The 11,578-nt window shown below is 33.5% G+C and overlaps 1 protein-coding gene across 1 annotated transcript; it reads right to left on the minus strand.

The window, feature by feature from the left end:
• Positions 1 to 4,531: 4,531 nt before the first annotated feature.
• On the minus strand, positions 4,532 to 7,646 carry LOC114178792. The gene is made up of 3 exons (XM_028064882.1): positions 6,723 to 7,646; positions 6,007 to 6,690; positions 4,532 to 4,852 (listed from the first exon to the last, which is right to left on the minus strand). Exons 1-2 carry the CDS (start codon positions 7,153 to 7,155, stop codon positions 6,029 to 6,031), a joined length of 1,095 nt encoding a protein of 364 aa, XP_027920683.1. The 5' UTR covers positions 7,156 to 7,646; the 3' UTR covers positions 4,532 to 4,852; positions 6,007 to 6,028.
• Positions 7,647 to 11,578: the final 3,932 nt, after the last annotated feature.

An 11,578-nucleotide genomic window follows, 5' to 3' on the forward strand; every position in this document is an offset into this window, starting at 1 on the left:
AACTTTCAAACTCATGAGACTTATGTTCCTACATGACCCATTACTATAATTAATTATGTATGTTAGCATGTCCAAATAGGCTCAATAGCTAAGGATGCAAATGCTTTTTTAACCAAAAAATAATGTTTATATGATATATGATATATGATTATGATAGAAATATAACTTATTGATAATATTTATATGTTAATATACATTTGATATCCATAGGCCTAAAAAGGCTATAAATATACAACTACGTAATAGGTTGTACAATTCATCTTACTATTATTTTTACTCAAATATTTAGGGATTAGGTATAATGTATATAAATCTAACTAAATACTGATATAATTTACTCGTAAAATTTCAACAGAGATTATATTGATAACTAATGTTTTGTTTATACTATATATTCGGTGTAAGAAAATTCTTTTCCAGCTCTATCATTTTCCTTCTACATTCTCATAAATACTAAATTTCCCACTTCACCTTTGAGTTTAATTTTTTTTTCGAACTGAGCAATTCATAAATCTTTTAAATTATGCCATGCAGAACTTAGAAAAAATTATACCAGACTACCCTGTCTACAATTGTAAATTAGAAGTCAATTTTGACCTTCGTATTATTTAATTCATAAGTTAATTTTGTATTTTAAAATACACAATTCAGAAATTATTTTTTAGTGGAATAATAACTTCTAAATTACATAGTTCAAAAGTCATCTTTTACAAATAACTTCTAGATTTTGAATTGCTGAATTTAAAAATAGTTTTTTTCCATAAAAAAAAGCTTCTAAATTATATAATTTATAAGATATTTTTTAATTACAAAATTTAAAAATCATTTTTATATTAAAAAAAATACTTTTAAGCTATGCAATCCGAAAATGTCTTTTGAATTCCTGGGAACAGGTAAAACAAAAGCTTTAAAACTTTGCATCCAAGTAAGTTTTGAACTACACAACACATGAACTGAGTGGCAATAACAGCAAGGCAGTTTCTTCCTGCCTATCCATAAATTTCTTCTTGTACTCCATATGGAAAAAATCCAATTTTTTTCCTTTTTCGACTGCAATATGAAAGTAAAAATATTTTCAAATTATATAATCTAGAGTATTTTTTTTTTGTTTTCTATTCAACATTTAAAAAAAAATAAGGACCGAATTGTACAATTTAAAAAGGGCAAAATCGGAAAAAGATTAGGAGGGTGCAGGAAGAAATTGCCCAACAGCAAAGGGATGGCCTGCAACAAGGTAGTAGGGCAGTTTGATCTTTCACACACCCTCACGGATCATGTGGTCAACATGGGGTGCAAAACCAAATACGTTTCTCTTAAATCACCATATTATACTTTTCTAACCTCCTGCTACTTCTAAGTACCCCACTCACTCTAGTGGCCTTTTCCTTCTATGCCATACGTTTAGAAGGACAGCTTCTTCCTGCATCAATATATATATATATAAATATATATATATATATATATATATATATATATATATATTTTTTTTTTTCTTTTTTGCGATCCTTTATAATAGAAATTTCCTTTTTTTCTTTTAGATTGCACAATATAGAAGTCAATTTTTTTCAGATTGTACAATTAGAAACCAAAAATAACTTATGAAAACTTCTTTTTTCTTTAAAAAAGGATTCAGACTGCATGTTTCGCTTCCAGATTACCAAAAAAAAAGGACTTCAGATAGCATGTTTCACATACAGATTACATAATTTGAAAACCATAAATATTTCAGATTATATAATTCTAAAGTTAAAAATTATTTCTAGATTACACAATTCAAAAGTTAAAAATTACTTCTGGATTATACAATTTGAAAGTCAAATAACTTCAAATTGAACAATCTAAAGGTCAAATGACTTCTGAATTACAGTCTAGAAACTATATTTTACTAACCCTTTCCAACTTCTGGAAATCATTTTCTGTTTCAAAACTGTGTAATTCAAAAGAAAAAAACTTCCAATTATATAATTCAAAAATCAATAATAACTTCTACACTGTATAATTCAGAAAACTTTCGGATTATATGATTCAAAGTCATTTTTAATTCTCAACCTATATAATCTAGAGAACGCAAAATGAGAAAATCGTTGAGAATATTACTTAATATTTTTTTTATTTAAATTAGTTTTTAGAAAATATTTCAGTTTTAGAGATATGTGTCAGTTTTAGAAATTTGTTATTATTTTAATTAGGAGTGAGATATTCTAAATATTTTATACTTGATATTTGTTATATTTTGCTCTATATATAGAGTATATCAATAAAATACAAAAACACGTTCCTCCGTATAACATATCACACGTATTTTCAAAAGTCCTAAAAATCCCAATAACTGATATCAAGAGCCATTGTTCTTACTGCCTATAGAATGGAAGGAAATATGTCACACGTCGTTATTCCACTCTTTGATGGTGAAAGCTATGATCTATGGGCGATAAGGATGCAAACATATCTAGAGGGGCTAGATCTATGGGAAGTTGTGGAGGAAGATGATGTTCCTTATCTGAAAATTCCACCGCGGCTCAAATGAAAGCGCATAAAGAAAAGAAAACGAGAAAGACAAAGGCAAAATCATGCTTGTTCGCAGGTGTTTCACAAATGATTATGACCAGGATCATGACTTTAAAGTCTCCCAAAGAAATATGGGAATACTTGAAAGCAGAATATGAAGGGAACGAGAAGATTCGAGGCATGAAAGTTTTGAACTTGATAAGGGAGTTCGAGATGCAAAGAATGAAAGAGTCAGAGACGATTAAAGAATACTCAAACAAATTGTTGGGTATTGCCAACAAGATAAAATTGTTGGGAAAAGAGTTTCCAGATTCCAGACTCGTTGAGAAAATTCTGGTGACAGTGCCGGAAAGATATGAGGCATCTATTGCTTCCTTAGAAAATACAAAAGATTTGTCTACAATCACCTTTACAGAGGTGATACATGCCTTGCAAGCACAAGAACAACGAAGATTGATGAGAGAAGATCATGAGGCGGTTGAAGGTAATTTAAATTACACGGAAGATAATGCTCTCATAGTCAAGAAAAATAGAAGGAGCAAATACAACAACACACAGGTTTTTCCATCTTGTCCCCATTGCAAGAGAAAAGGTCATCAACCCAATTAGTGTTGGTGGAGGCCAGATGTCAAATGTCACAAATGTGGTCAATTGGGACATGTGAAAAAGGTATGCAAATCTAAAGATTCTCAAGAAGATGTTCAGATTGTGGAGAATAAATCAGAGGAGGATCTTCAAAAGATTGGATTATAGATAGTGGTTGCACAAACCATATGACTCATGATAGAGAAATTTTCAAGGAACTGAATAAATCAAATATTTCCAAGGTAAGAATTGGGAATGGAGAACAACTTGTTGTGAAAGGTACAAGAACAGTTTCAATTAAAACTCATTCAGGTATCAAATTAATTTTTGATGTCTTATATGTTCCTGAGATTACCCAGAATTTGTTAAGTGTCTCTCAATTGTTAGAGAAAGGTTATAAGGTCTCATTTGAAAATAAAGTATGTGTGATCAAAAATACTAACAACATAGAGGTATTTAAAGTCCACATGAAAGACAAGATTTGCGCTGGATTTGATGAAGGAGGAATTTGCTACAAATAAAGTGAGTATAAAAGAAAGATCAAAATCAGATTCTGGAAGAAAGTAGATGTCCAAGTGAAGAAAGTAGATGGAAGTTCACATTCTAATATTCATAAAAGGTCCAATGCCACTCCAATGAAATCCACACCGAACAAAGAAAAAGAAGATGATGCTGATATAAGAAGAAATATGAAGGATGATGCCAAATTGAAGAAAGATGTGATGCCATGGAAGAAGGAGAAAAACAAATATTGTAAGCACAAAAAGAGGAAAAAATCAAGCATCAAAAGATGGAGAATCAAATCTGAAGATATAAAATAAACAGATATTAAGCAAGAAGGAATGTTAAGAATATTACTTAATATCTTTTTTATTTAAATTAGTTTTTAAAAAATATTTTAATTTTAGAGATATGTATCAGTTTTAGAAATTTGTTATTATTTTAATTAGGAGTGAAATATTCTAAATATTTTGTACTTGATATTTGTTATATTTTGCTTTATATATAGAGTATATCAATAAAATACAAAAACATGTTCTTCGGTATAACATATCACATGTATCTCTTATATCTCTCATATTTTCAAAAGCCCTAAAAATCCCAATATATATATATATATATATATATATATATATATATATATGTATGTATATATATATGTATATATATATATATATACATATATATATATATATATATATATATATATATATATATACATACACACGAAGTGCACGAAGAAATATATACATGAAGCAACTGCCGTTTAGGTGAATTAAATATTGAAAGCAATCACCTAAACTTTTAGTCAAATAAGATCAGTGGCTTCATATTAATAAGTTACGAAGCGGAAATGACATGGAACTTAGAATTCATATTCACACTAGTTTTCCAACAATGATAAACGAATTATCAAAATGAAACAGGACGATCGATAATGATAAATAGCAAGCGCCGCAAAAAATATATATATTTGAAAACGAAGAAGAAAGAAAATGGCGTTTCTTATATTTATTTGAAAAGAAATTAATTAGGCATAATAATTTAATGAAATAGAAGTAAAAAAACGATGAGAAAAAACTATTTCCTGAACCAGGTTCCCCAAGTCCCCACGGATATACACCTGTCATCGACTTCTTTCTATCTTTTGTTTGAACGGGTTATGATCCATCACTGGGCATGAAAATTGCTTCATTACGTGCCCCATTAACATCTATCACCAAGCAAATCCGGATAAACCCACCTGCTTATCATCAATCTGCGATGTGCAAAACAGACCCAAAATAATCAGAACAGAGACAGAAATATAATGTTGCAGAGTAATTATATATCGTCAAAGTAACATAATTCAGAAAATTTTAACAGTGTCCTAAATTTACAGGATTGATTTAGATCAAGCCATGGTACATTCCTTGCTTATGATAGAATGACCCAGCAAACACACAATAGAAGAGATGACCCTTTGGTGCTTCCACCAACCAGGTCCAGCCTTACACATTATTAAAGACACAATAGTTTAATTTATCCAACAAAATCACAAATATTATTAGCATTTGTTAAGATGTCCAAGAACAACAAGAAATGTAGCCTAAGTTTTATAAAGTTGAACAATCATCTTCTCTTGAGCAAGCTTCTAAGGTGGAGCTAATTAATTCTAATCCATTTCTGATGCCATACAAGTTCGATATATTGTAAACATCACCACATAAAGAATAATTGGCATGGTAAGCCCCTCTCCTCTTTTTGACAAACAATACATCAATTTTAAACTGTCCAATAAAAAAATACATTCATCTAGGTACAAACTGAAACATCAAATCTTTTTTTTTTGAGATATAACACCAAAAATTACAATAATTTAATTGATTAATCCATTTATTTAATTTTCATAGGTCAATTTAAAGAAGTTCACATTATCAATCACAACAACCGATCCGATAATTACTATAAAAATCAATAATTGCACTATATATGGAAACTTATACATGACATTAACAAAATAATATATTACATTATTATATTATTATACATAAATAGATGCCAATTAAGCAAATGACCAATACAAGAGAATTTACACAGTTATCCCATCACAAATTATTGCAATGTATGATAAGTTTCCGACTTTTACAGTACATATCATAAGAGTTATACATAGAAGTTATGGACTTGTAAAATTAATATCTTCAGATAAAAGCTAGCTTCCTAATTAAATTACTACCAAGACTCTTCTAAAATTGGCTACTACTTGGAAATGAGGGGAAGTTTCAATAAAATAGATAGAGCAATGAACAATAAGATATAGATTTCTATCGTATCTACCTTGGGTTTATGATCATTAGCACTGTATAGAGGTAAACCGTTCTAGTTAGATTCTTAACTAAATGATATAGAGTTAATTTGCAAAATCTCTACCTTTATTTGCGTGTAACGACCATCATCTGGACACAGGCTTCTGCAGCAACGCTGTCAAGAAAACTTCACCATTTTTGACGCCACTAGCGTCGGTCTTGTTCCCCGTCGCCCACTTCACCTTCTTGTAACCCAATTTCCCAATCAATGGCGCATAAACCTTCTCAAGATCCACCCGTTTGCTGAAAAAGTGGTCCACCCAAAGGTACCCTCCACCCCTGAGCACCCTATCAGCATCAAACAGAAGAAACTCCAACACCGTCGCCGGGATCCACCGGTTCACGGCGCGCCCGCACCGCACCAGATCCACCACTCCATCGAACAGCGGCAGCCGCTGTTGAAGCGGCACGTGCAGCGGCACCAGCCCCCGCAGCGCCACGGCCTCGCTGTTCGGCGCCGCCACGTTCATCGTAGTGGTCACCACCGTCACGTTGCGGAGCTTCATCGCGGCCGCGAACGACCCGGTGCCACCGCCGACATCGAGGCCGAGCCGGAGCACCGATTTCGCCGCCTTGGCGATCTGAAACAGCTGGTTAATCGGGAGATCCAAGTCGCTCTTGTAAGAGTTGAACTTGGAAACGTCGCGTGAGGGTTCGAAGCCGAGGTTAGGGTTTTGCCTGTTGAGGCAATCGAAGGATTTGCAGGTGTAGTGGTCCCAAACGACGGCGTTGTCGGGGAGGGAGGGGGGAAGGGGTTTCGCGGGAGGGAATTTGGCGGAATGGGTTTCTGTGGCGTTTGGGAGAAGCAGCGGCGGCGGGGGAGAGGGTGGCATCCGCGGAGGATTAGGGATTCGGCGAGGTCGGAATCGGAGGGGCAGAGAGAGAAGGGGGTGTAGGTCATGTATTTATGGAGGAGTTCGGGGTGGTTGTGGCATGATGAAGCAATTGGGGAGAGGTGTGAGTAGAGGAGTAGATCTGAGGGGATGGTTGATTTTTTGGAGGGGTTAGAATTCTGGAGGCGCGTGAGGTGGTTGATGGTGGCGCGTATGGTGTGGAGCTGGTGGATGAGTTGGTCTGGGACAGGTGGGGGTGGTTTGGGGGATTTGGGGGATTGGAGGGTGGAGGAGAGGTGGTAGAGGGAGAGAATGTTGGTGGCCACCATAGCTATGAGGAGGAGCAAGTTCAGGGTCATGGTGGTGAAGGTGAAACCCATTTTCCTCACTCACTCACACTCTCACTCTCACTCTCAAACACTGTGTTTGTAACACTCTCTCTCTCTCTCTTTGCCTTTTTGTTTTGGTTTGGTGTAAATTAGTGTTTGAGAGCTATAATTGCTGTTTTTGAGATTCAGTTGTGTTGGAGGTTGACTATTTTGGACCTGATTTACCTGAAAGTGAGTGTGGGAAGTGGAATAAGACTAACATAGTGTGTAGGAGGATTGATACATACAAAATTCAAACCTTTGTGTAGGACACTGATTGGAATCTGTACCCTGTAGGACCACAACTCTATATTTCTATATTTACTGTTTATGTAAATCTAGGATGCACAATCTATTATATCTCTGCTTCTGTTATGCAAAATCAACACAAAAATTGGTTTATGCTAAGTGGATTTCTCTTATTGCAAAACAATAACTTAGGGTGTAATGGTAGAGTTAAATGTGAAGTGGATGTGATTTTAAATTTATGCGAAGGGTTTCAATGACTTGAATAGGAAAGGACTTTGGATCTGGAACTTTGGATCTGGATCTGATCTAATGTGTGGTCTTGTCATATTTCAAGAATTGCATCTCTGCTAACAATTTCAGCACATTTATGCATACCATGTGTTACCCACATTTTTTGAATTGTTTCTATAAATATTTTGTATCTTTCTCCTTGTTACTAATCACATAAAAAGTGTTAATTGAATTAGGTGACAGTTGTGGGGCTTACAGATGAGACCCATTTGTTGACTTGTGGCGTTTTGGAGAGTGAGAATTGGAGTATAACACACTCTATGTAGGTCGGTGTTATCAGGTTTCAATAAATCTTTATTTCCTTTTTTCTATCTTTTGTAAAGCTAACTTTACGGAAAAAGGAAGAAACGAATCTTTATAGACGAAAACGAGTGAATGGTTTGTTTCTGTCACAGGTAAATAGTTGTAGCGCTATCAAAAACCTCATCATCACATACTTAATTTCAACCATGCTGCTTTTAACTCTGTTTTTCAATCAAACTTAAACAGTTATCTTCATATTATACACATTAAACGTTAACACCAATTATTGAGATGAATGACGTTAATTAAAATATTATATCTTATAAATGTTTTTTGGCAGAATGAAAGCAAGTAACTTATAACACTTAAATTCTATGGATATTTTAAAAAAAATAAAATAAACGGGCCATTTCTATGTAATGTAGGATTTGCTTTCCCAACTCTGCACATTTTCCATTTTGCGTATGAAAAATTCTATGAAGAAATTGATCTTAATCTTCACAATTTGTAGATGTGTGTTATAAAACACAGGATAGAATTCGAACTAAAAAGTTGGTCGAACATGTAAAAAGACATGAAACTTCAGTATGATTTTCATAGTAAAAGGAAGAAGCCTGGTAATCCTCTGTTGTGAGGTGTATCAGAGAGTAAAAATTCTCTATAAGTGAAAGCAAAGTTTCATGAATGTCGTTAAAGAGGTGACAATTTATTGATGATTGATTAAAAAAATGAAAAACAAATTATAATAATTAAAATTAATAATAAAATGTGAGATAAACAAAAGTTATAAAATTACACGTAACAAATAAATAAAGTAAGAAGACTAGATAACAACTGTATCACCCAATTAACAAAAAATTTAAATAATGCTTAACCAGATGAAAAATATAAAATTTGTTAATACTCGATGAACTATAACAATTTTATCAGAAATCTTAAATTTATCAAAAACTTAATACTTGATTTAAATCTTAATGAAACGTAATTTAATCTGTATTTATGAGGACTAAATTACTTTATAATGACAATATGTAGGAAAACATTTGTAAAAAATACATCTCAATTTTGAAGACTTCTAGAAAAAATTATGCACTTTCAAACACTAACGGTGTGTTCGTATGTGGGGTTGGAGCTGTCGAGATAATTTGAGAGAGTGAATTTCGTAAATTGAATACGTTCGTTTTGTGGGATTTAAAGAAATATGAGAGAGCGGATTTGAGGAATAGATGGTTTAATTCATCCTCGCAAAAGTGAGCGGATACTCGTATATAATGTGAAAGATTACGAAAATAACCTTCTGTGATGGATGGTGTTACTTTGGGACACGGCGTGGTGCGTGTGTGTGTGTGATTGTTGAGTGCATCCATGGATGGGGAAGAACATGAGGTGCTTGGGTGTGGTGGGGCAGAAAAAGGATGGAGGTGGTGGGCTGTGGTGGTGCGGTGAAGGAGGTGGTGGCGTGTGTGGTGGGGATGAAGTCCCAAATAGTGCTAGATATGCGCACCGGTTAGCTAACTAGTGCAGTGCTAGTGTGTGAATGACACTGGTTACGTAACCGGTGCCTTGGCAATGAAGGGATGACACCGGTTACCACACCGGTGTCATGTGTGTTGTGTTTTTGTTTTTTTACTTTTTTCGTACTTTTTTTTTTAATTTTTTTTAAAAACTTTTTTTTATATAAATTGTTTAACTTTTTCTTTAAATTTAATTATATAGTTTTTTTTTACATTCATAAAAATTTAATTTTTTTTATTTTAAAATTCTATATAATTTTAATATATTTCCTTTTAATTCGTATTAATTAATTATAATTATTTTTATAATATCAAATTACCAAATCATTCTATTTTTCCATTAAGAGTATTTTGGTAACTTTCTAAACTAAAAAAAAATACAAAAATTCATCCACCAAAATCTATACAAATTTATTTTCATACACAGGCACCAAATATTGGTCAGAAATCTCGATAGAGAGGAAGGAATCTGGCAAAGAAGAAAGAATATGGTAGATGCAGGTGTTTTACATGGTATAAGGAGCAAAGGTTATTTTTGTCATCTGGATAACCATTCTGCCTTATCTTCACAGTTTTGAGGAAATGGATTAATCCTTCCATCTCCCAAATACACACTCGCACATCCCTTCAAATGATCGAAAACGAACGAGGTAGATCACCAAAATTCGCTCTCTCAAATCTAATTCAACAGTGCAATTCTTTCATACGAACACTGCATAAAAACTTCATTCGGACATAAATTAAAAAATATATACTCTTTTAAAGAATAAACAGCTCATTCGGATGAAGGTTAAAAAACATACTTTCAAAGAAAAAAAAATCATTCGGCCACAAATCAAACTTGGATAATGTAATGCAAAAGTGCATGTTGAAAGCAAATATTTTTATCTTCGTGACTTAACACAAAAACAACCCTCCATAAGGGTTCACAAATTACAATAAAAATAAATAAATCAAAAGCTTAATTACTCTTTTAGTCCTCTAATTTGTTAGCAAATTTCAAAATGGTCATTCTATTATTCAGAGTCTCAATTTAGTCCTCAAGTTTTGAAAAGTGACTCAATTTAGTCCTCTCCGTTTAATTTAAACAAACGTCGTTCAAACAGTAGTGAGGTGGCACAATTGTACTTATACGTGTCAACATTTTTAAGAGGCAAGAACAATTGACGTGGCATATGTTGAAAAAGTTTAACTTTGTTTAGAAATGGGAATCATGAAACCCTAAATTTTTCCCAGCATCCTAAATTCATTCTTCTCCTCTGCTACGTTGCTGCACAACATTCTTCTAATTATTTTGGCCCCAGATTTTGTTGTTGAGAGACATTTCCGAAGCCAACTCCTATAAGTCTTGCACTTGTTCACACAATGAAATTCGTGGTGTGTCTTCTCTTGGTGGTGGGTGGAAGCGTTGGGTGTGTCTCCCATTTGTCAATGTGGAGAGGTTGTTGTACCCAAAACCCCCTAAATCAAAACCCTATACCCTATACCCAAAATCCACAAAACCCTAAAACGCAAGTCATAAAATTCGAAGCACAACTCACCTGGAATATGCTCCACGATTTCGATTACAGATCATAACCCCAAGAACGAAATTGATGCTGATCCCAATTCCTCACACCAACGCAATGCCTCGACAAATCTTTTTCACCCCTGATCCCAATTCCAATATTAGTAACCCTAATTACATTCAACCCAATTCACCTTCCACATAAACACAGTGTAACAGGCCAAGTAATTCGAAATGAGACAGAGTAAAACAGCCAGGTCACTGTTCCGTTATTCATTTTGACGCTGTTAACTTTGAGGACTAAATTGAATCACTTTTGAAAACTTGAGGACTAAATTGAGACTCTGAATAATAGAAAGACCATTTTGAAATTTGCTAACAAATTAGAGGACTAAAACAGTAATTAAGCCTAAATCAAATCTCAACATTTTTCCCTAACTACTATTTAGTTATCACATACAATATGCTGATCAGAATTGTTTAGAAAACAAAACCCAATAGCTGAGCACATCATCATTCTAAATTTTCTAAATTGGTAATTAACCTAAGGAAAAAATCAAGTGACCAAATGCACGACTTGGAAAATTTATATCCCCATATTCTGGTGATGAACCTTTCTATGGCTTTAAAA

Source organism: Vigna unguiculata, chromosome 3, assembly GCF_004118075.2.
Source record: "Vigna unguiculata cultivar IT97K-499-35 chromosome 3, ASM411807v1, whole genome shotgun sequence".
Lineage (NCBI taxonomy): Eukaryota > Viridiplantae > Streptophyta > Magnoliopsida > Fabales > Fabaceae > Vigna > Vigna unguiculata.

Excerpts from the sequence above, each read along its gene's own strand:
- LOC114178792 (XM_028064882.1), bottom strand. The coding sequence starts at position 7,155 with ATGGGTTTCACCTTCACCACCATGACCCTGAACTTGCTCCTCCTCATA. Across the intron at positions 6,691-6,722 it reads CCAAACGCCACAGAAACCCA|CCCCCTCCCTCCCCGACAAC; the intron begins TTCCGCCAAATT and ends CGAAACCCCTTC.